The following is a 22,173-nucleotide window of genomic DNA, read 5'->3' on the forward strand; positions in this document are numbered from 1 at the left end:
ATGGCCTTCGCCGCAAGGCGCCTTAGGCAATGCACCAGTAGGGACTTCTCTTTGTCGATGCGGTGGCGGATTCCTGAGGGTGTGCATTCCCTGTAACGGATTCCGTCACCGTGTCAGCCCGGACTTGTCTTCGGACAAGTCCCACCTTGTTCGCGATCCTTATGACGCGATGCTTAGATACTGTAGTTTGAGCAACCTACGGGTTGCATGGCCTGGCAGCCAACGGGTTAACTTAGTTAAGTGTGGTTATATATATATTTGTGTATATTTATGTATAAATCTGTGAATATTTATTGCCATGTAAAATAGTGGTGGAATTGTTGGGAGGAGGTGGGACAATAAAAACAATTTCAATTTTAATTTATTCTTCATGTTTATTTCAATTCACCTAATTCGATTTTATCCAAAACAAAGATAAACTTAGATTATTTGTTTTCCCAACCTAATTCACTCTAAGTCTAGCCATCTCAACTGTACTTATTTCAATATATTTCATTGTCGGTGAAACACCAGCGAATAAATTGTTTTCTTTGTACATTTGACTGTCAAATGCAATCACTTGGCCAAAAAAAAAAGGGAAAAATGATTTTTAAGTGATTTCACATGGTGGCGCCACAAAGAGAATTAACTATTACCTTCTTTAACTTCTTTGTTTCCGTTGAATGAGGTAATAATTCAACAAACACAAGAATAATACTGGATATGTTTTATTTACACTGATAACTTTACTTAAGTGCCATTCTCTTCTGTCACCGAGTGACTCCAACACCAGTGCAACATATCAGGTTCCTCCAGGATCTCTGCAAATTAAAACTGTAAACCACTATTTAAAAAACCAAGTCGTGGATTGAACCAAGTCATTCAATGAATTTGCGGTCACCACAGTACATCAGGAACATCCCAAAGACCTGAAAGCACAATTTAAAAAACTTAAACTATTAACAATAAATTCTAACATCACCTTAAGACACCTGACAGATTTAGATAGAGAAAAAGATTATAATGAACTACTTTTTTACATATCACCTTTGGTACAAAATGGGTATATTAGACTAACGGAGAGATGAAAATATGATAGCAAAGCCAAGCCCTGTTAACCCTTTAAATTTAAAATATAAGTGGTATGATGTTTCTTTGACATGCATTTTTTTATAATACCTTGAACAACTCTGCATTAATTGAATTCACAAGATGCAGCTCAAAACACAGGGAATCGATGGTAAAATTTCGAGAAGAGAGACGTTCGTTTTGGCATCCATCCTCAGTCCGAAACCACGCGAAATGGAGCAGCTGACGGGGCAGCTGACGTCCATAAAAATTCTGCGGGGTTAGTTATTTCTCCCCTAGATGTCTTGGAAATATACGGGAAATGTCGGCTGCCCATTTCCAGTGACACAATTGTGAACCTGCCCAATCTAAAAAAAAAAAAAACCATTCAGTTTTTTTAATGAATGCAGTCTCAAACCAAAATTATAAAAAAATACAAGTTGAATTATCTATAAAATAATGCTTTGAAGGGCTACACTTCTGTTGTCCCTGGTGTAGTGTCTCCTTCAAACAATAATTATCAGTTAAATAAATAAATTATTAATTTAAGTTAAGTTGTGGGCTGACCCTATTCCATGAGCTAAATAGACAAAGGGTTACATAAATTCATTCAAATATTCAATGTTAAACATAGACCTGCTCTTATTAACTCTGGATTTGCTTCAAATTCTCATCAGTCTTAACTACAAAGTTTAGTAATTGTCAGGGATGTTTCATCAGCAACACAGTTCCACCTAATGTAACATAAAGAACAAGATTAATTGGTGCCAAAAACCAAAAGAGCAATCAATTTGTATTGCAATTTACTAATAGAAAAGGATAAAATAATTTTGTGGTACTTCAGTTTTAAACTTTCAATACTGCCAGAAAATCCTATTTTTGTAAATCTATTAAAATTTTTGGTGAATTGATTTTGTAGTAGCCTCTTTCCATTTTACCTTAGTAACTTTTATGCAACAGTTTTTCTGTGTTTTCTCAGTCTCACGATATTTGAATCCTGTCAATTAGATTTCCTCCACAGATGAGTGCTCAACATTCTACAACACTAAAACCCAACAATGTGAGACTAGGACATCAATCAATTATATCGCTTTTAGATTAATAAAAAAAATACCTTCCAGGCTTTGTGTTCACTTCCCGTCTAGGAGCAAGGGTTTTGGGTCGGGGACGGTCGGGGCACGGTCGGGCTGTACGAGTGATTTTCCGCCCGGTGGGAATGCCATCTGTCGACAAATGAGTTTCTGCGTGGAGTGAACAACAACAGGCGCTCCCACCGCGCGGATCTTTCGCCCCGACCCAAAACCCCCGCTTTTTTGTATAGCAATCCCCCCAAGAGAGTACTCCTTTTCTGAGAGGAAAAATAGCCATAGTGGACGAACCAGGGGTCTATGACTCTGCTTTTCCCTACATAGATTGATAGATAGAAGCAGAGTCATAACACGTTCTATGACTCTGATAGAAGACAGAATTAGCAAAAAGCAAAAGGCTGCAAATGATAAATTTCCATCATCAATTCCCATTACGTGGATTTGGATCAATTACATAAGCCATAATCCGCGGGGAAGAAATTCAGCCAACGCGTGACATTTGTCCCGGATAAAAAATGTGTAAGAACACGCTTTAAATGGATGAATTCACGAAACGATCCCAAATGTTCGGTGACTCGAATACGCTCTTCATTTGTAAGTCAATACCTAAAGATTGTTAAAATGTTAGAAACTTGCAAACAAATTTCAAGAAAAAATAGTAACAGGCAACCCAAATTGTTTAATAAAGGTAAAAATAAAACTGAAAGATTTACCTTTTATCGTGACATAAGTTTCGGCATCGTACATTCGTACCTAACGTCCTTACGTATTTCGGAAAAATCACGATTGTACAAATATTGTGCTACAATTTGAATATGGGCTAGTCATTGTATTTGCCGAGTCCTTGCTTACAGTTGTGTTAATCTATTACAAGAATTTAACATTTTATTGATGAGATGTAAAGCATGTCATCTAAAATTAACTAATAATATAGAAGGCTAATATAATACCAAATGCTGAGTTGCTGGAAATTCTGGCTGGAAAATCTTACACTGACATGTGATAGTTAGCTGTTCTGCTTTTGCCATTCAAAAGATCTGATAACTGTCAATCAATCCATGTTCACCAAGTTTTGTATAAATATTATTGTCCTTTGGTTGTTGCACAGGGATATGAAAACAAAGAAAATTCGATTTTGATTGTGGGTTTTGTCCTGTCTCTATAATGAAAGTCAAAATTATATGCACAAGTCTTACTTTTTGAGCCAAAGACGTCTTGCTAATTTTTACACTTCTTTGTAAAAAAAAAAGTCAGGCTTCTAGTAGCATCACTCGCTCCCACAGAATGACATCCTTGCCAACATACCATATTAGAAACTTCCCAAATGCCTGGAAAAAAAAAGTTAGCCAAATATACACATTTAATGGGAATGGTTGTAGTGCCTAATCATATCTGTAAAAGTAGCAAAAATTTCATTTTGGTAAATACTACAGGGAAGAACTGCCTTCTTTAGCTTAAATTTTTTAAGTGAAAACAAAGTGCAGGTTAGAAACCAAAATTAAATGTAACCTCGTAATCAAACCAAAAGCAACGCGATGCTCTCCATTAAATTATTTCCAAACCGTGGTGTAGATTAGGTTTTTGCCAAGCTTCTTGCAAGAATTATGAAATATTTTAGGTAATAATGTAAACTTAGTATTGTATGAAGAAATTTACGGTGAATAACGAGGAAAGTTACTTCGAATACCAGGGAATCAGCTGTAAGAAATATCAATTTCTAAAGACCAAGACCCCCATTCTTAATCGCCGCCACGAAAAGTTGAAACAAAACAGCTGGTGAAACTGCTGGTTGCTGTCACGGTCTCACGGACGGCATAACCAAGGCATAACAATCGATTGACAAATACAATGTTTAGTAGGTTCCTCCTTCTTTGTGGGCGAGGTCAATTACAAATCCCTCCTACGCTCGTCAACTTTGACCGCTAGATGTCATTGTAAGCGATAAAATGGTTAACTTGCGAGCAAGTTATTGTTTAAGTCTATAACCAAACTGGGTCAAACGGTCTTCCGCATTTATCGCAAACAGTTTGCATCTGAATAACTCATAAACTATCAATCCCAAATCAGAACGAACTCAATTATCGACATCTTCTCTGAATTTCAAATCCAAAACATGTAGTCTTATAGCAATATGTAGGTTTTTGAATTTTTTTTTAGTTGAAAAAATCGGGCTTATTTTGTCGGGCTTAAAATTTTGACTTTCAATTAAAGTTAACCTGAGGCATCTGGTATTACAGTAACAATGATATCTTTTATTATTTGGTTGCTATAAATATGCCCGGTTAGCTCAGTTGGTAGAGCGCGGGACTTTTAATCCTGAGGTCAAGGGTTCAAGTCCCTTATCGGGCGTGCAGTTTTTTTGATGTTATATACTAAAGGACATTAAATAAGATTACACATTTTGCAAAACCATCATGTTGTTTTTACTTCAGGCGTTTCTTCTAAACCTTCTACCGGTCTTAACATTCGCCACAGCATTCACTGTCTTCCACTCTTCCCGACCGAGTTTGAATCACACATTAAACTACCGAAATTCTTGAATAAAATAATGGTATTAAATCGCGGCGGGACACGAACCCGTAGTTTTCGGATGTCGTCATTATAGAAATCCGACGACCTATCCATTATGCCTCACAACGTTATTTAATTGTTAATGGTCAAACAAGTTTCCCCAAAATTTCTCCTGTAAATTATACCATTAACGACCTATACTGTATGCATTCTTGCCCATTCAGCTGAGAAGGAACAACTGGTTTAATATACTGTATTTTTTTTTTTTCGCAGCAAAAAATTTAAGGCAAGAAAATGGTCAAAAGAAGTTCATCCGTGTCAATATGTTTTAGGCAGCAGACAGTGTGTAGGTAAGGTCAATGCAGCCCAAGACGAGCTCGTTGGGTGCGCCAAGAGAGGAAACGATTTCCGTGCGAGTGGCATAGTCACCCTAGACGAACAAATGAAAAAAAAAAACAAGGGCATTATTTAGAAGATACGCTCAACATAAGTATAATAGGTTTCGTATTTATTCGTTTCTTACAGCAACTCCTCCATCGATGGCGAGCCATGCGGCATCGAAGGTAACGAAAGCCTCGGGAGCGTAGTAGGTACCAGCATCGACAGGGCATGAGCATGGAACATCAGCTGGGAATATTGAGCACACGTATTCTGGGTAAGTTGCGATGGCGGTGCAGAAATCAAGGGTGCTTTTTAAAAAATTTTAATAAGCAAAGAGACTAGAATGTTCATGATCTTATTCGCTAATTGTGTTGATTAGACCTACTTACCAAGTACCAGCGATGCCGTTCAAGCAGGGAACTTGGAAGTTGTCGGTTGTGCGTGTGGTGACTTTACGAAGCGTCAAACCATCGGCAGCAGTGGCTGCGACTGTGGTAACAGTCTGTGAAAAAATGTTGTGAACATGAACTTCGATTGTTATAAGGAGCAATGTTTTTCTTGAATCTAATTACCGTCAAATCCATATTCATAACGCCTGGGACGGAGACGGGATCAGTCAGGATTGTTCCAGAGAAAGTAATTGGTGCTCCAGGGCCTCCTGCATGATGTTAAGCCACGGTTAAAATTACCTCTTAATTTTCTACCTTTGACAAGTTCTCTAGTGTGAAATTGGGAAATAGACTTACCGCAGTTGTTGAGGCTGTTAATTCTTACGGATTTGGCCGAAACAGTGGCCACCAGTAGAGCTGCAACAATCAAGAATTTCATTTTTTCGGCGACGTTTGGAAAAACGAACTTAACAATAAGCTGTTGCAAAGTGAATAACTGACTGTAATATTCGTCTTTTATACACCCAGGGCACTGACGTCAATATTATGCTAAAAACCCACTGTGTTTTCTTATCGCTTTATTGTTAGTTTGTTCTGATTTACCTAGAGATTTGAAAAAGACGTTCGATTCAATGACATTGCTTCGGTAAACAAATGCCGAACGTCGAATTGTATAGACTACGTCTTGTTTACCAAAGCTTGCTAGCTTTTGTACTACTAGAATTACTTTATTTTATAGGATAACAAAATAAGAGACTACAGTATTTTTCTATAACAGTAATTCTTGAAGGCATAAAACTAGGTTCAAGATATCGAGTTGTACAGTTCGTTTTATGGTACGTGCATAGGTAAATGTGTACAAAGATAAGTCGCGTGAGTGGCATAGAGTTTGTTTTGAACAGTTCTATTTCCTCACGTCATTTTTTACTTTCACAAAGAGAAACGACGTCATAAAGATAAAATGATATCCACAAATCCTGGTTCTTGCTTTCAATCCATATAATTCTATAAGTATAGCGTACTCAGTGAACGCTTTGGGGAGTTGTAAAATTGCTTGTGATTTGTTGGATCTATATACGATTTCCGCGTGACACTATATGCACGCTGAACAGCGTATTTCAATGGGTCTGTCTATAGTACGAAAGAGATAAATTTTTGGATCGACAAACCAGTTCCGCACAACACACGTGCTTTTAGTGCTCCATACAGATTCGTTGGAAACAGAGAAAAGAAGATGAACGGCTTAGGCTTGGTTTAAGTGTCACTTAGCTAAGTCTCAGCGTTAGGCATTAGAGGTAGCAACTGGGCGGTGAGACAACGTGACTGAAGAAAAAGATGCGGCAATCATGGATTCTTCTCCCCCTTCTACCAGTTCGGATGCACTGACGGTCCCGAAAGTTCAACTGAAATTTAATCCATTGAAAATAGCAGATAACTTTGAACAGATAGAACAACTGTGGTATAATGATGGGGTTAGATTGTCTCGCTAAAATCTCTTTGAAAAATTGGTTGATTTGCAGCACACGTTCGGCTCATATGCAAAATACACTGAACAGGAAGAAAATAAACTGTTCTTTGCACGATTGAAATTTTAACTCTAATAGCGCAGAGTTCCAAAAGGTAAATGACCCGTTAGAGCCTGAGATAATGAGATCAGGATGGGTCAGAATCGGTTGGGTTTTACATTCAAAGAGGGGTTGAGTGATCTTATTGTTCCAATTTTCCGTTCCATGACTCTAAAATTCCACCTGCAGATGTAACACAAGGACAGAGGTAGTCCAAGTGTGGAGGATAGGTGAGGGGTTGAGTGATCTTATTGTTCCAATTTTCCGTTCCATGACTCTAAAATTCCACCTGCAGATATAATACAAGGACAGAGGTAGTCCAAGTGTGGAGGATAGGTGATCATTTTTTAGAATGGGTATAAGATTTAGAAAATCGCATACAACTAATATTTAAACTTTATTCATGAAAGAGATAGATTTTATGACTGAGGACTTGATGTAAACTGTAATCGTCGTATACGTGAACAACATAACGCTTCTCCAGCGTAACGCGCCTCATATTTTTCCCAATTTTAATGGCAATCTCGATGAGTGCAATGCATTTTTATGTATCCTTAACCAACAGGATGTAGTTGTTTTCGTTGTATACGAGACAGCATGTTCTGTAAACATTTGTTGGCGTTTGTTAGTCTCCGGTAAACCAAACAAACTTGCGTGAAATTTTGATATGCTATATAATGCTGCACGCCGTATTCGTATCACCTTGGAAAAAAGACATGAATTGCCACAAGATAAAGGTGAATAGATGGCACTATATACTGGAACTTGAGCTGTACTCATTTATTTTCAGCTTCAAACTTTATTCACATGAAATTTAGTAACATTTCACAAAAAGTTAATATGTGGGACTATAGGCCCTGATTGCGCTTAGACAGCCGCCAAGGCGTACTCCAAAAGGAGACAACCCAAGATGGTTTCCTCGGGAGTGCCAATGTTGGAAACGATTTCAGTGCGAGTAATGTAGTCACCCTGTGCGAGAAAAAAAAAACATGTTGGAAAGCAATATTAAAAAACGAACTCTATGTCATCGAATTGATTTGTTTGAGCCTTACGTTAACGCCTCCTTCGATGGCGAGCCATTCGGAAGTGAAAGTGACGTAAGCGGAGGGATTGACGTAGACGTCGGCAAGGAAGGGGCACGAGCAGGGCACGTCAGCAGGGAAGAGGGTGCAGACGGAATCTGGGTAAGTGGTAAGGGCCGAGCAGAACTCAACAGTGCTACGTGATAAAAGTAAAAAATGAATGCATTAAAGTTAAATTCATGGTTGTCCATTTGACATGGTGGGCATGTTTGAGGCTCTGGCTCAAAATGACTTAAATTTCAATCTGTAACAGGCTTACCAAGTGCCAGAAATGCCGTTCAGGCATGGAACTTGATAGTTGTCGGCCACTCGGGTAGTGACTTTGCGGATTTGCAAATTGTCTTCAACTGTGGCATTCAGTTGAGTAGTGGTCTAAAAACAAAACAGTTATGTTAGATAACTAATGCCCTTTCGCCTACACTATGGCTTACTGATTACATGGACATAGACAATTAAAAAACAAAGGGGTTATATTTTAATAATTACAGTTAAATCCATGAACATCCTGCCAACAACGGGAACCGTTTGAGTGAGCAGTACTCCTTCAAATTTAATGGGAGAGCCACCAGTACCTATTTTTTTTTATTACCAAAAGAAAAATATTTTCGATTACTTTCGTATTTAACAACTGTATAGTTAAAGTTTTGGTAAAAGTGTCGAAAAACTTACCACAGTCGCTAAGGCCCTGGGCCCTCAGGACGCTGGACGAAACGCCCGCCACCATAACAGCTGCGATAACAATCAAGAATTTCATTTTTTTAGTACTGGGTGTATGACGAGTTCAGAAGCAACAGTCGAATGAACACTGGAATTTTTTCTGCTTTTATACGGTTTCTTCGCCTTGATTTAATGCCAAGATTTGTTCCATAACTTAATCTCATGTTCACCGAGTACGTTTAATGCTTTTAGTTCACTCGGTATGATTGCGCCCATATCTTGTTGACTTTCCATATAGCTTTGTTTTCGTGTTTGTTTTACAACTCTATGAGGCATAGAGGTATGGCGTTTAATAAGCCACCAACAAGTACTATTTACAAATCAATAAAGATGAATAGCCAACTGTTTGTTTAGCGTGCATTTGAACGTCATGTGTTTGTGGTGCAAGATGTTGTTGATCTCGAACGATCTGTCATAAGTGTCAAGCTTCCCTTACTTTGATTAGATATGGCGCTAGGCCTACCACAAGATACCGACATCCATTACTTCAATTATCGCTCGAAACAACCAACCCACAATCGACACTAAACAGAACACTTGAGCACCATCAATATTAATCTAGTCACGAGTTCACGACGATTCTTAACTGAATAATGAATTGAACTATATTAATATATCTTACCCAGTTTTATTGTCACATACTACAACACCGATGCTTTAACTCGAAAATCTCACAGAATGCATTGATAATTTTTAGATGTTTAGTTCGGCTTTACGGCCAAACTTCTACTGAATCTAATGGCAGGTTTTTGTTTTCAAGGAAGGAAATTTTACTTAACCCTTCCCTTCCGAGTTCCTTCAGTTTCTGGCCTCTTTCTCTTTCCCATAAAATTGCATATTTTTGTTACCCATTCCAGTCCATATAGCTGCTGGCAGTGCAGTCAAATTATAGCAATGACATCTTGTAAGCACCATGGATATTAGATCAAGCAGAAACCTAAAATAGCCAGATTATTATGAAAATTCGGAAACAATTGAAAATATTCTTCTCTCCCTCACAGTATACTAAGTTTATAGAACCCTGCACAGATTTACATTGTAACACGTTAAATTTGCATACGTAAAATTTGAAAAAATAATCGAATTTTCAACTTCGTTTAAATTAACTGCAAAAAAGTGGTGAATATTTCGGAATTAATATTCGCTAGATTTGAGACTTGGTCGGAGGCGACACGATGAATTTTCTGCATCAACAAGTCCAGAATCTTTTCCATTTGTCTTCCAAGTTCAGATTCCATGTTAGCCATCGTCTTTTTCTGGAAACGCTTAAATTCTCCAACTTCTATGTCTTTAGCTCTTGATGGATTGACATGATTTTCCAGGTCTAATAGAAATTCGCGAATACGTGTGACAAAGATGCGTATCAATCCCATTCGCACCTCGTAGTCTTTGAAAATCGGTTCCATCACGCGGATCCCTCTATCAGCTATTTCTTGTGTCAACGGAATTCCTGCCGCTCGTTGAAGGCTCTTATGAATCTCATTCAGTTTCAAATTCATGGCGACGACGATATCACAGACCCATCTTTCACCGTCTATTGTCCAATTAGAAATGAGTTGATTCACCTTCTCTCTGACGAAAGATTGGGGTATTTCGAGTCGGCGCCACTCGTTCAATTCGGTCAGCTTCTGTTGAATTTTTGTGGCGTATTTCTTTATTTTTCCAAGAAGAAAGATTCCCAAATCTTGTAGAAGATAATGTAGTTGGGCGTGAAAGTTAAACGCGGTCTGTTGGTTGCTCAATCCAATACGTTCAACAGTCTTAGCTACTTCACTTTCCCAATTTATTTGGACTCTGCCATGTCGTTTCCACCTTTCCAAACCGACGGCCAATTTGATTGCCTCTCGGAACTCAGCGTTTTCAGATGAACTATATAATTTGAAAATGGCTTTAATCGTTTCAATTGGTTCCGTTTTTCCCATGGCACTCCTTAGCCTTTGACGAGTGTAATCGGACCACGTGAAGTTGCTGTGTGCCAGGATAATCGTGATGGCGTACAGAATGTCTGACACTCCTCCCATTAACAATAAGTTCTTGCAAAATTCACAGGATAGCATTTTTCCGTGAATCAGGAAAATTCCAACACCAATCGAAGCTAAACCAACAGCACCGACAAATGTTGCTCCCAAATATGACTTCCAGGACCTTTCTCGATCCTTAATGTCAATGACGTGATTGAATCCTACGAGGTCAAAGATGTGGAGCTCTGAGGAAATACTGTTAGTGTTTGGAATCCTTCGAATATCCATTTCGATCAGATCAAGATAAATGTCATATTTTTTCATCCGAGGAACATAAACAGGTTGGCGGCTTTTCAGAAACTTCAGAACACATTCGCGTTCGTCTTCGTCTTCAATTTCTTTAGTACTGTCTTCGATAAGTTTTGCATCCTCCGTCACTCGCGCACCAGAGATAACGTGGGCAGCCATCAAATCGCCAAGTAAATCTAGATAGGGTTTTAACGGCAATAAATTTATTGCTTTCAAGCAGTTGGGATCTTGTGCAGCCCTTAGCCATTGACGTTTAACTATTTCAGCGACGAAAATTCTACCAATGACACGCATGACAGGTTCCTCATAAGCAGGACACTCGGGATAGCTGAATTTTTGGAAGTTGGACGACAATTTGCCATTTGAATCAATGATTTTCTGATCAACTAGCGCATTCCAAACGCCATCCTGCTCGCCACTAGAATTTATGTTGATTCGCTCCAAATCATGCTTCCCCAATGGGCCAGAAAATTTCAAACTGACACTTTTAAGTTCTTTGAGTTTGATGAGGTTAAGCTGTGCAATTTGATTGGATTCAAATTTCTCCTTGCGGCGTCGATACTCTTCTTCGCCGAGTTGTTTAATAACGTACTGTTTGCTGAACATGATTTTTTTCTGCTTCAATAAGTCACTCATGCTGTCGTAAATTGGATTATACAACACGTTCAGACAGTTGTTTTTGTGATCGAAAGAATCCAATCCAAACTGAAAGTCTTCAATTTTGATCCGTTTATCTCGATCGAGTATTTGGCTGTTCGGTTTACTTGGTTCGACATTGCATTCGGATTCCAACATGATGACGCATTTCATCTGAGAGCACAATCCACCTTTCACCGCTTCTAGTGCACCTTCATTCTTCAGTTCCGCCCAGAACGCCTTTCTCGTGCATGGGATCAAATTTTCGTTTTTGAGTTTTTTTTCAATCTCCTTCTCAGTCAAATTCTCCCCTAATGGAATGAACTCTAAATGTTTCATCAGGTTCTGGATTCCGTATTCGTTGGCTACCTGCTCAATGATAGCGTCCCTATTAGGGATTGCATCGATGTCATTGAGCCGACAGGTGATGCACTTTTTTTCTACCAATAACTGAAACAGTTTTTCCGCTCTTTCGGGACAAATTTGAAGTTCTTGTTTAGGTTTACTCTCTCGCCCAAAATCTTTTTTTTTAAAGAATATTTCAGCTTTTTTAAAAAGGTTTTTTTCTTTTTTTTCTTCTTTTCCAACTTCCTTTAGATTAGAAGCTGAGCAATAATGGTTGCCCAGTAGAGCTCGAACGGAACCGATGAAATATTCCAGAATTTTCACGATATTGTCTTTTTGTTGTTTGTATACGTCGACGACGCAGAACGATGGGACTTGGTCAGGCGTTGCATTGCTGTTAACTTTTCGGTAAAAGGACAAGTGGATGTCTATGTCGTTGTTCAAAATAGTTTCGCATTTTCGTAAGGTTTGAATGAATTTTGTTTTGTTTCCCTTAATATCTTCTTGAATTAAAATGAAAGCAAAGTAGTAATAAGCAGCCGGATAAAAATCGCCGTCCTTTGAATCAATGACTCGTTTCAGAATTTCACCTGCCTCCGAAAGCGATGATTTTTGCAGAGCCAGATGTTTTGCCATGGCGACAGATCGACCTGGAGTCATCCAACTAAAGTTTGACGTGTTGTTTTCTGGCAGGCCAATATCATCGTAAAAAGTGCGGAAGAAATCGACATTATAGGAATACAAAAATGATTTCAAATGGCTTTCGTCAAGCCATAAAACCCATTTGTCCAGTACACTGTCCCAGATTGTTTTCGTTTCCTGACCTCCACGTTTTTGGTTTTTCAGTTCTTGCATCAGTTCAGTGTAATACTTACACAGATTTTTAATTAACTTTTGTTCACGTTCCGTGGTCTCGAAATCTTCTTCCAAACAGGATATCCGTTGTTTCTCTTTCCACTGACGCTCCTCCTTCATGCTTAACCATTTTCCGACGCCCCATTTCTTTCCTGTTTTGGATTCTTCGTACAAGATGAAGATTCCGCTTCCTGGTGCTCCATTTCTAGCAGAACGTCCCATCGCCTGCTCTTCAACCCGCTCATTTTTCGGCAAAAAAGTCAGACAAATGTGTAGACCTCCGTTTACTTTCAATTGATCGCTTATTTTGATATCTGTGCCTCTGCCTGCCAAGTTAGTGGCGATGATCACGTGACCGACTTCAAGTGATTTACCTTCGAAAGCAAACTTTTCATAATCGCGTGTGTAGCAATGGATGTGGTTGTCATTGAGTTTCGATCCCAATTCTTTTTTCAGGTAACGATGAATAACATTCACATCTTTGATTGATTTACAAAAGATGACAAAAGAGCGAGCTTTAGATTCATCGTCAGGAAGAATAACGTGTTGTGTTTCTTTAACGATGGCCTGCAGCCATTGGTCTTCTGATTCAAGGATTTGCGTTAGCTTCAGGTAAAAACGTTTCTGGAAAGCTGTTGGTATGACAAACCGAAGACTATCGTATTCTTTATACATGAAATTTCCTTCTGATTTGGATCCCAACGTGCCCGAAACGCCTACCACCTTTTTATAAGCCATGATGTAAGCCGCATTAGAAACGAAAATGGCTTTTAGACTTTGTGACGTCAATTTGCAGCCTTCCTTTAGCTGAATGAATTGATGCAGTGCTCCGTCCCATTGCGAGGAGTTCTGGTCCATCCCCGTGTCTTGGTCGATGATTATCACCTGAGGATTAAGATCTGGGCTGGTGTTTGTTCGGTCTTGATCGACGACATAATCCTCGTCGCGTTTGAGTTCCAGTGCTTGCATGGCATTGTCCAGCCACGTGTCAAGATTACGATCGACAAAGGACGTTAAATGTTCAGGTATTCGAATACTCCTCTCGCGGTTCGCCACACTATGGAGATAGAAGATAATTTTGGGATTCATTTCCGGTTCAAAGTTGATGTCTTTAACCTTGTCTTCCATCCACAGACGTCCTTGTGGGTCGATTACTTTTGTTTCAATTAAGTGATCCCAGAGCGCATTCTTTTTCGATGGTTGGTCCTTCAATGGGTTGTGAATCGATTCTAAATCGCCTTTGGTTATAGCACCGTAAAGGTCGTAGAGAACGGCTGATTTCACGGATTCCCTTATCGTCAATTTATCCAATCCGATGGAAGAACTGCGTATCTTTTCCCAAATGAAAACGTAAAGAGATTCGAGCATCTCCATGCCAGGGATATCGTGCGATAGGTAAAGCGTATCGTTACCGCGATCGAGCATCATGCAGTCGACTTCATCAATGACGACAACGTCCATGGTTCGGTCGCTTCGGATGTTCTGACCGTAGAATTTATCCAGCAAGTAATCTCGCTGGAAATTGGCCAATTGCCCATAAACAACAGCTGCATTGTAGGCTTGCGTTCGTTCGTCCATCCATCGGCTGCAATTGTTGGCTACACTTACATTAAAATATTCGTAAAGATCCCGTAGTCCACCATCGGCCACCGATAGCGTAGAATCACGGCGAGCCAGCATGTCATTACTGGTAATAACATCGATTTTCTTCGTCTTTTTTTTTTCGTTTTGACAAAGGGCAAATGCGATTGCGACACCCGTGACGATGAGCGATTTCCCTTCACCAGTTGACACTTGTGCAAACGTGGTTTTATTTTCGGATATCAGCAATGTCATGATCGTCACTCTCTGGTTGTCGCGTAGTTGGAATGTTTGTTTGTCTCCTTCCTTCGTACACGTTTTCTGTACGGCGTAATCGTAGACAAAGACAAAATCGGCAGCTGACTTATTATCATTAAGATTCAAACCATTTCTCTGCCATTGCTTGATCAATTTGCGTATTCTTTCCTCGGCCAGCTTGTATTTTCGTTCGTCAAATTCTTTCATTTGGTCTGACATGAATTTAGATTCCTCCACCTTCTTTTTCACGTCGTTCAACATCGTAGGAAACCTCATTGTAACGAGTCGCTCGTCATACGTTTGTATATGTTCCGTCTTGTTTTCTATATGCAGTTTGTTTACTCCGTCATATTCTTGGTTAGGAATCGCCCCCAGATGCATATCATTTCGCAAAACAATAACGGCCTTCTTTAAGTCCACAGTCTTTTTTAATAACTTGTCACAATAATTTTCGTCGTTTTCGAATTCGAGTTCCAGTAACATATAAACGGCCTCATTCCTGAGTTTCTTATCTTCTTTTGGAGTACTTGAATCGCTGTTGGGCAGCCGATTGAGTTTCTTTTCCCACACTTTGCTTCTTAAATGGTAATACCAATCGCTGAGAGGCAGTTCTTGAAGCTCCGGCCATTGTTGTCTTGTAATTCCATCACTTTGTCCGCAGTCTTTTGCTATAGTTTTTAAAAGCCGCAACAAATTCTGGGGCTGTAACGCGAAACAGCTGTCGGATGCGGCAACCAATTTTCGCAATATAGGCACTAGAGATGGCATTCCCTTTGCTATTTTATTTAACTTACCTTGTATTTTACTGATTGAATCAATGTTTAAAGACTCTTGAACGAATCGATCGAAAATTTCAAGCATTAAACATTCGCATTTCCATTCGACGGTTAAGTTATTTTTGACGATATTCAAGTAGAAGATGGGACTGAGATTTCGATTGTTGTGTTCGACTATCCATTCAGCCAACCAGTCAAGATCGGTTGAATGTTTATCTATCAATTTTATGTTCAAATTTTTTTGTTTCAGATTTTCGTCGTTTACACAGAAACGTTCCAAAAGCAATTGAAACAATTTATCCGGTGTATCACCGTTTTCAGGGTTCAGCTTCTTCATCGAAGTGATAACCTGTCGGTTAGCGCCGTGTTTTTCAAGAGGGTCCAAGAATTTGCGGAAGTAATTGCTTTGAATGGGTTGATATTCAAAAAGGTCCCCATCAATTTTCTCGCAGAAATTGTTCACCATTATATAGGGTTCGACTCGCTGCCATTCTCCGTTTCCGTAATCAAGAATATAGTGCTTGTTTTCAGTGTCAGGATTCAAGGTTTCCTTGTACTTGAAGGATGATAATTGATCGTTGTAAACGTGGATGGACATGCGATGGATGATTGCTAGCATTTCTAATTCAGCCGATTCCAGTGAGTTCGATGGTGTCTCAACAAACTTGGCGTATTCTTCAAATAATTTTGGACATTCTGATGGTGCATCGCTCTTTTGTACACGTAGTTTAAACTGCTTGACGAAAGCCGAGACTTTGACATGATTTTCCTTTTTTCGGATGAGTTTTGCCGATTCAGATTGGTTTGATGTTTCCAGAGTTCCAGGGTCTGTTGCATTTTGCCTAATGAATGTGGCAACATGTTGGCGAAACATTTTCACGTTATTGCAAACATACGACCCGTTTGAATTCATTTCGCCAAAAATGCTGTGTACAGCGCTATCGACACCGCTCATTGTTGGCAGCATGTCGAGGCATCGAACGTCGACAGGAGGTTTCTGCCGGAAATCAACTGGACGACGTCCAACTGATCGTCCACCCACCAATGAACGAGAGGTGTCTGAAACGCTCTTCACGTCCAGTTTCTTTTTCAATGCCGGTTTAACAAATCTTGTTGATGCAACGTTCTCAAGGCCCCGACTGCACTGCGACGTTAACTGATTAAGCTGAGTTTCTTTGTCTTCCATTTGACTGACTAAAAAGTCGACATTGTTTGTCATTCGTTCTTCCTCCCAGTTGGTGGATAATCTTGTCTGAAGGCATTGTGTCATCTGCCTCCGCTCGTCCACTTGAACAACATGCTGGGCGAGGCTTTGGCGTACGATGGCCTTCTTTTTCGTGGCATTTTCCACTGTCGAACGTATGGACTTGACTTGGTCGGATGGGGATAGGCTAGGGTAATCAATCGACGCATATTCTCCTTTTTTTAGTTTGACGTAATAATTATCAGCATTATTTGGCTGCCTTGCAGGTTTCGTACGGGTGAATTTCATTCGAAGGCTAACATCATTTTCGAAGCCAATGTAATGACCTGTCAGATTTTGGTTTGCAGATGGCTCAGATGTGTCTAGCCTGTGGATGAAACCAACATCACCAACAGGTGTTCCCATTACGCCATCAGAACCGATCGCTTCGTAGACACCCATCCGCACAGCCCTCGGTCGACGATTTTCCTTACCAATGACCGGAACGCCAGATTGTGTTGCAATCGAGTTTTTTCCTTCGGTCATGAATTCAAAAACGATGGTGCCTCCAGACCCACCTTGTTCGACGTTGCTTCCTAGTTATTCCAATATTTAATAAGCTATTGATGACATTGTTTAATTTACGGGTGTATATACCTTGGCAGAAGATGAGTGTGTGTCGTTTTGTCTTGGACTGATAGAACGACACGCTGATCGTACTACCGTCTTTCGCAGTGCCTTCGATGAAAAAATTACCTCGGTAGCCTGGCCGGATGTCTTTTCCAGATTCTCGAGTTCCAACGGGCAACAAGTCGTTTAGCGTCGTCAAAACGATCTTAACTGCATCAGCTGGAAATTTGCCATCTGCCTGTTCTCCCGTTTCGAACATGGACATGGAAGGAAACAGTTGATTGAAATATTCTTTTGACCACTTATTGGCCTTTTTGTCTGGTTTGCTTTTCCCATTAGTGCCGTTCTGTCCATCACCTCCTTTGCCTCCATCAGAGATTATCTGCCATCGTTCGGCGTCAATCATCTCGTTACAAATGATGGTCACGTTGCCGCCGCTCTTACCCGGCTGACCTGGTTCTCCTGCGTAAAATTGAAATAGGTGAATATTGAAATAATTTCAAAATTTCTAGTGCTGTTGGAAATATCACCGTTCTTGCCCGAGACATCCCAGCAGACGCAGAAATCGTCCACAAAATGATTAGCCTCCTTTGACTCGGTAGTTTCTTCTGCATTTTCCAATTAAAGCAATCGAATTAGAATAAGAATAAACAACAACAGCAAATAACCACCTTTCTCTTGTGCGTTATATGTCTGGGCAATTCGGCAAACTTCGTAGTCTACGAAAATTTTATCAGTAACGATTCCCACGTTCGTTCCGTGCCAGGTTTCGTTCTCCAGGTGCCAATCGACGTGAACGGATGACAGTCCGACAATCTGGATTTCTTGCACTTCCGGATAGTTGTCCTTCAATCGTTTCATTTCTGCAATCATTTTGCTGACAAATACAGAAACACCTTTAATCAAGATGACTTTTCTTCCATATTCCACTTTGATCGTCGTTTTAGGTAACAGGAAGGCCTTGCACGTCTCTTTGACCAAAACTTGCAATTTCCGTGTCCATTCTTTTTCGGATTTGAGCTTATTTACCCATTCTGATGATTCGTTTTTAGTTGCATCACTGCAGCTTGAAAATATCTCCACCAGTTTGTTGATCAACTCCTGCCCGCTTACTTCATCGAAGTTCTTGACGTCCTTTCCCGTGAAAATTTCCTCCAAAACATTTTGCATTGCTACGTCTTCAGTGGCGACTTGTAAAACTTCATTTAGTGCGACAATAAATTTCCAGTTTCTCTTGCCGTTCATGTGATCTTTAGCGACGTCATCCAGACACCTGGAAAAGACTTTGTCAACGCAAGACGCTTTAAACTGCTTGATAAAACTGGCGACAAGAACCGAGAAACGGGGCGTGTTTTTGAAAAGATCCACCTGATCGAGGATTAGTTTCAAATATTGACATCCTGTGTCGCATAGGTTTGTCAACTGGCATGTCGTTTCGTTCAATTTGAGGCCAATATCTTCAAATGAATTGATGGAATTTAATTCTTTCAATAAAGTGGGCATTTCGACACTGATGTCGGTCGTTTCATCATTGAGGTAATCGACAGTCTTTCCTAAACTCTTTCTCAGCCACATTTCCAGTACGACTTTAACGTATAGTCTCTCGACTACAGTATTTTCCAAAGAAGAAAGATGTCGTACCACAACCGACTCGATGAATTTGACAGCATCTTCGAGGAATTTCGATTTGACGTCCAACTGAATCCAACTTCTGATTTCCTCAATGACGTCATCGCTGTTGTTAAGTGACTTGGGTGTTGGGACATTGGAACTCTCAGTGGAATTTTTCTCGTCCATTGGAAACTGTATTTAAAAAATATACAGAAATTGGATGTAAATAAAAAGAGTCAACATACTCGTTTAGCCGTTGGCGAATGAACTGTGAATCGTCGTTAAACTCGCTGAACGCTTTTGGGTGTGTGAAGCAGACCACAGAACGCAAGTTTCACCATGAAAGTCAACCACGAGTTAATAAATAAAAAAAAAACGGCTAATATTATGGCCAACACGACGAAAATACTTTATGTCAACAACTTCAGACGATCGAGATCTAGAAATGAATTTGTTTGTTTTCGCCAGTTAGAATTGGTGGGTTCTTTCGTGGCAATGGCTTGTCTTTTAAACATTTTTAACAAACAGCAAAATATCGATTTAATGAAATTGACTGCAAACAGTTATCAAGGAAATGAAAATCAGAACTGTAAAAAAAAAAAAACCCAACAATCAGTAAACGGGGATGCGGCAGAGCATCCGGCGATAACAAGATCTAACAGCTTACTATAAAGCCTAAATTAACAACGCAGAATTTTAAAATCGTGCTTACCAAGTAAGTGTTTTTTTTGTTTTTTTTATTGGTATCGAAGTGCACTGAGACTCAAGATGTTGAATTTTAGTACGTAAAAATGGGTCACGTTGAGCTTTGGGCTCCAACCACTACAGATGTTTGTTTTGCAATCATGAAAAAGGGTTGCGTCCAGACGAAGTTTTTGCTCCCGACTGAAGTTAAAACGTCACTGGCGGACTTGTTTTTCTAACCTTGAAGCCAAAGCGTAGAGATGTCACAGGAACTTGAGATCGATTGAATTTTCCCGAAATGGACACGATATCACTTCTTTTCTTTTTTCGCTACAAAGTCTACTTCTTAAATTATTCTCTTTTGCATGGCAACAGATAAACGACGTGGACATTGAAAAGAGTTGTTTTCGACCTGAGGCAAAATACAGGGTCATTCGAATTGTGGAATCAGCAAAATGTATTCTTGAAGGAAAGAGCTTTTACTTGCAGGCATATTTTGCTTTTGTCGATACCTTTAGGAAGAAAAAACAAAACCAACAAGACGGAATAAATTTTATGTTCAGCGATAGCCTGAAGTTGCGTATCCAGTATTTCTCCAAGGTCACAGAGAAGAAAGGGTTGAAAAACGGTTGTAAAAGAAAAAAATAAACTAATTTTTTCACGACTAAGCCAATAAGGACGACAGCTAGATTCGCAAAACGTAAACAATCATGGCCAACTGCTGTTGGCTTTTCGTCTGCTTATTACATACTTCAGCCATTTTTACGTAAAGCGGTTTCTCGAAAAACTAAAGGAAAATAATTCGTTAAAAACATCGGTGGTCAGGCTTTATTTATTTTTTTTTTACTATCTGTGGAATTTTAAAATCAAGCCATAAAAATAATTGCATTATATTGTAACGTTCTGTGAGCGTCTTCGACCTTTGGCCGACTTTCCCGCTTCGTCGACGTGACGACTTCCTACTCCCTTTGTTCTTTCCCATCTTCTCCTTTATAATGGGGGGGCTCTCCCCCCCCGTGTGAAACCAGCCGGACTCAACAGTCTCTGGTGTCAATGTATTTTTGTGTTGTAGTGCTTAGTGTCTACTTTGCTGGTGCTGGAATGCCAACAAGCATGGCCAGCGTAAATTTGGTTTTTTTTTTTTTTATTTGTGGGGGTGGAAAAAAAAAAAAAAAAGGAAAACGGAGGGGGGTGGGAAAAAAAAAGTTTTTGGGGTGCGGTGGGAAAAAAAAAAAACGGGTGTTTTTGGGGGGGGTGGGAATGCAGGCCACCGGTAATAAACGCGGTAATGCGTGATTCAGACTGTGTGTGTGTCTGCAAAAAAGAAAAAAGAAAAAGAGGGTTTCAAAAGAGGAAACTTCATCTAAGCTATTCCTTACCCTCATTTCTTAACATGGTGTCAAAAGGGGATTTGGGCCCCTGAATGGTTGGTTTAATCTGACCGCCCGAAACCCTGCCAGTTTTAATTTGTTTATTTCATGTTGCTTTCTCCGTTTCATTTTGTTTTTTTTTTTTTTTAATTTTTTTTTTTTAACCCCTTTTTTTAATAAAAAAAAAAAATCAACTTAAAAAAAACAATCTAAGTCAAAATGGCGGAAGATGTTTTTGCTTTTGTTATGGAGATTGTTCGTGCCCAAAAAATGTACAGATGCTACACACATTTGCTGGCCCAAAATCAGCAACGAGCCCTTGACGCTGGTCCATCACTCCCAACTTAGCGTGGCCCAAAAACGTACTTGACTTCGCGGGGACAGTTAACCAAAAAAAACGCGGGCAACCCGATAACTGTTATTACTTGAATTATTTTTTCGTTTTTTTATTTTTTTGTTTTTTTTACTGTTTTTGGTCGACTTACCCGTTCGTCGACGTGACGACTTCCTACTCCCTTTGTTCTTTCCCATCTTCTCCTTTGTAATTGGGGCAGTCTTACCCTCGGTTTGAAACCTTTTAGCCTGTTACTTTACAGTCTCTGGTGTCATGTATTTTTGTTGTAGTGTTATTGTTTTTTTTTTTGGTGGTGGGAATACAAAAAAAAAGGGGAGGGGAATTTTTTTTTTTTTTTTTTTTTGCTGGTGCTGGAATGCCAACAAGCATGGCCAGGAATGCGGACGGTCGTGGTATATACGACTGTTCGTGGTGCGCTGCGGTAATGCAGGCACCGGTGTGTTCGGGGGAATTGGTTTAAACGGGTAATGGTATTTTTTAAAAAGACCGTCAGCGGCCCTCAAAAGACACTCATCTAAGCTATTCCTTACCCCCCTTTTTTAAAAATTTTTTTTAAATTTTTTCCGGGCGGGGGGAAACAGACAAAAAAAAAAAAAAAAAAAAAAAAAAAAAAAAAAAAAAAAAGGAAACTACAACAGAGAGGGGGTTCTCACATATATTAAACACTACGCGGAAGTGGACAGTCAAACGCCGCAACCCTTCCTTAAAAAAACAAAAAAAAAGAAAAATTTTTAAATTTTTTAAACACAAAAAAAAAAAAAAAATACACACATACACAAACACAGATGGAGTGAAGGAGAGACGGACATCACAAAGGGTACTGAGACGGGCGGACCAGT

General features: G+C 39.6%; 3 protein-coding genes, 1 long non-coding RNA gene and 1 other non-coding gene across 19 annotated transcripts; 1 reads left to right on the forward strand and 4 right to left on the reverse strand.

Annotated features, from left to right (window-relative positions):
• Positions 1-469: 469 nt before the first annotated feature.
• LOC123474345 lies at positions 470-3,974 on the reverse strand. Of its 12 annotated transcripts, XR_006649003.1 has the most exons (12): positions 3,792-3,969; positions 3,332-3,463; positions 3,086-3,226; positions 2,849-2,999; positions 2,162-2,741; positions 1,855-2,092; positions 1,684-1,781; positions 1,615-1,627; positions 1,485-1,551; positions 1,159-1,415; positions 636-908; positions 470-558 (listed from the first exon to the last, which is right to left on the reverse strand). It is a non-coding gene; the product is annotated as an uncharacterized LOC123474345 (long non-coding RNA). The 12 variants fall into 12 exon arrangements; XR_006649000.1 differs by having other exon boundaries at positions 1,485-1,781; positions 1,855-1,920; positions 1,986-2,092; positions 3,792-3,970; XR_006648996.1 differs by having other exon boundaries at positions 1,485-1,920; positions 1,986-2,092; positions 3,792-3,970.
• Positions 3,975-4,411: 437 nt separating this feature from the next.
• Trnak-uuu lies at positions 4,412-4,484 on the forward strand. Its single transcript has one exon. It is a non-coding gene; the product is annotated as a tRNA-Lys (tRNA).
• A 399-nt stretch (positions 4,485-4,883) lies between these two features.
• On the reverse strand, positions 4,884-5,946 carry LOC116927882 (ganglioside GM2 activator). The gene is made up of 5 exons (XM_032934922.2): positions 5,774-5,946; positions 5,600-5,685; positions 5,417-5,529; positions 5,170-5,335; positions 4,884-5,076 (listed from the first exon to the last, which is right to left on the reverse strand). Exons 1-5 carry the CDS (start codon positions 5,853-5,855, stop codon positions 4,975-4,977), a joined length of 549 nt encoding a protein of 182 aa, XP_032790813.1. The 5' UTR covers positions 5,856-5,946; the 3' UTR covers positions 4,884-4,974.
• Positions 5,947-7,746: 1,800 nt separating this feature from the next.
• LOC116927890 lies at positions 7,747-9,717 on the reverse strand. 2 transcript variants are annotated; one of them, XM_032934930.2, is made up of 6 exons: positions 9,403-9,717; positions 8,733-8,792; positions 8,550-8,635; positions 8,323-8,435; positions 8,034-8,199; positions 7,747-7,950 (listed from the first exon to the last, which is right to left on the reverse strand). In XM_032934930.2, exons 2-6 carry the CDS (start codon positions 8,785-8,787, stop codon positions 7,849-7,851), a joined length of 522 nt encoding a protein of 173 aa, XP_032790821.2. In that variant the 5' UTR covers positions 8,788-8,792; positions 9,403-9,717; the 3' UTR covers positions 7,747-7,848. The 2 variants fall into 2 exon arrangements, with proteins under 2 accessions (XP_032790821.2, XP_032790820.2); XM_032934929.2 differs by lacking the exon at positions 9,403-9,717 and having other exon boundaries at positions 8,733-9,377.
• A 58-nt stretch (positions 9,718-9,775) lies between these two features.
• Positions 9,776-20,488, reverse strand: LOC116927698. 3 transcript variants are annotated; one of them, XM_045177339.1, is made up of 7 exons: positions 20,093-20,488; positions 19,638-20,021; positions 19,171-19,222; positions 17,986-19,117; positions 17,845-17,922; positions 17,342-17,776; positions 9,776-17,280 (listed from the first exon to the last, which is right to left on the reverse strand). In XM_045177339.1, the coding sequence occupies exons 4-7, from the start codon at positions 19,109-19,111 to the stop codon at positions 9,878-9,880; spliced, it is 9,042 nt and encodes a 3,013-aa protein (XP_045033274.1). In that variant the 5' UTR covers positions 19,112-19,117; positions 19,171-19,222; positions 19,638-20,021; positions 20,093-20,488; the 3' UTR covers positions 9,776-9,877. The 3 variants fall into 3 exon arrangements, with proteins under 3 accessions (XP_045033274.1, XP_045033275.1, XP_045033276.1); XM_045177340.1 differs by lacking the exon at positions 19,171-19,222; XM_045177341.1 differs by lacking the exons at positions 19,171-19,222; positions 19,638-20,021; positions 20,093-20,488 and having other exon boundaries at positions 17,986-18,191; positions 18,344-18,520.
• Between the last annotated feature and the right edge of the window lie 1,685 nt (positions 20,489-22,173).

The sequence above is a fragment of the Daphnia magna genome, linkage group LG7 (assembly GCF_020631705.1).
Source record: "Daphnia magna isolate NIES linkage group LG7, ASM2063170v1.1, whole genome shotgun sequence".
NCBI classification, from domain to species: Eukaryota; Metazoa; Arthropoda; class Branchiopoda; order Diplostraca; family Daphniidae; genus Daphnia; species Daphnia magna.

Coding starts and splice junctions, on each gene's coding strand:
- LOC116927882 (XM_032934922.2), bottom strand. CDS start 5,855: ATGAAATTCTTGATTGTTGCAGCTCTACTGGTGGCCACTGTTTCGGCC. Junction 5,336..5,416: donor AACGGCATCGCTGGTACTTG/GTAAGTAGGTCT, acceptor TTTTTTAAAAAG/CACCCTTGATTTCTGCACCG. Junction 5,077..5,169: donor CCATCGATGGAGGAGTTGCT/GTAAGAAACGAA, acceptor TTGTTCGTCTAG/GGTGACTATGCCACTCGCAC.
- LOC116927890 (XM_032934929.2), bottom strand. CDS start 8,817: ATGAAATTCTTGATTGTTATCGCAGCTGTTATGGTGGCGGGCGTTTCG. Junction 8,636..8,732: donor CCAGGGCCTTAGCGACTGTG/GTAAGTTTTTCG, acceptor AAAAAAAAATAG/GTACTGGTGGCTCTCCCATT. Junction 7,951..8,033: donor CCATCGAAGGAGGCGTTAAC/GTAAGGCTCAAA, acceptor TTTCTCGCACAG/GGTGACTACATTACTCGCAC.
- LOC116927698 (XM_045177340.1), bottom strand. CDS start 19,111: ATGGACGAGAAAAATTCCACTGAGAGTTCCAATGTCCCAACACCCAAG. Junction 17,923..17,985: donor ATATAACGCACAAGAGAAAG/GTGGTTATTTGC, acceptor TGGAAAATGCAG/AAGAAACTACCGAGTCAAAG. Junction 17,281..17,341: donor CACACTCATCTTCTGCCAAG/GTATATACACCC, acceptor TGGAATAACTAG/GAAGCAACGTCGAACAAGGT.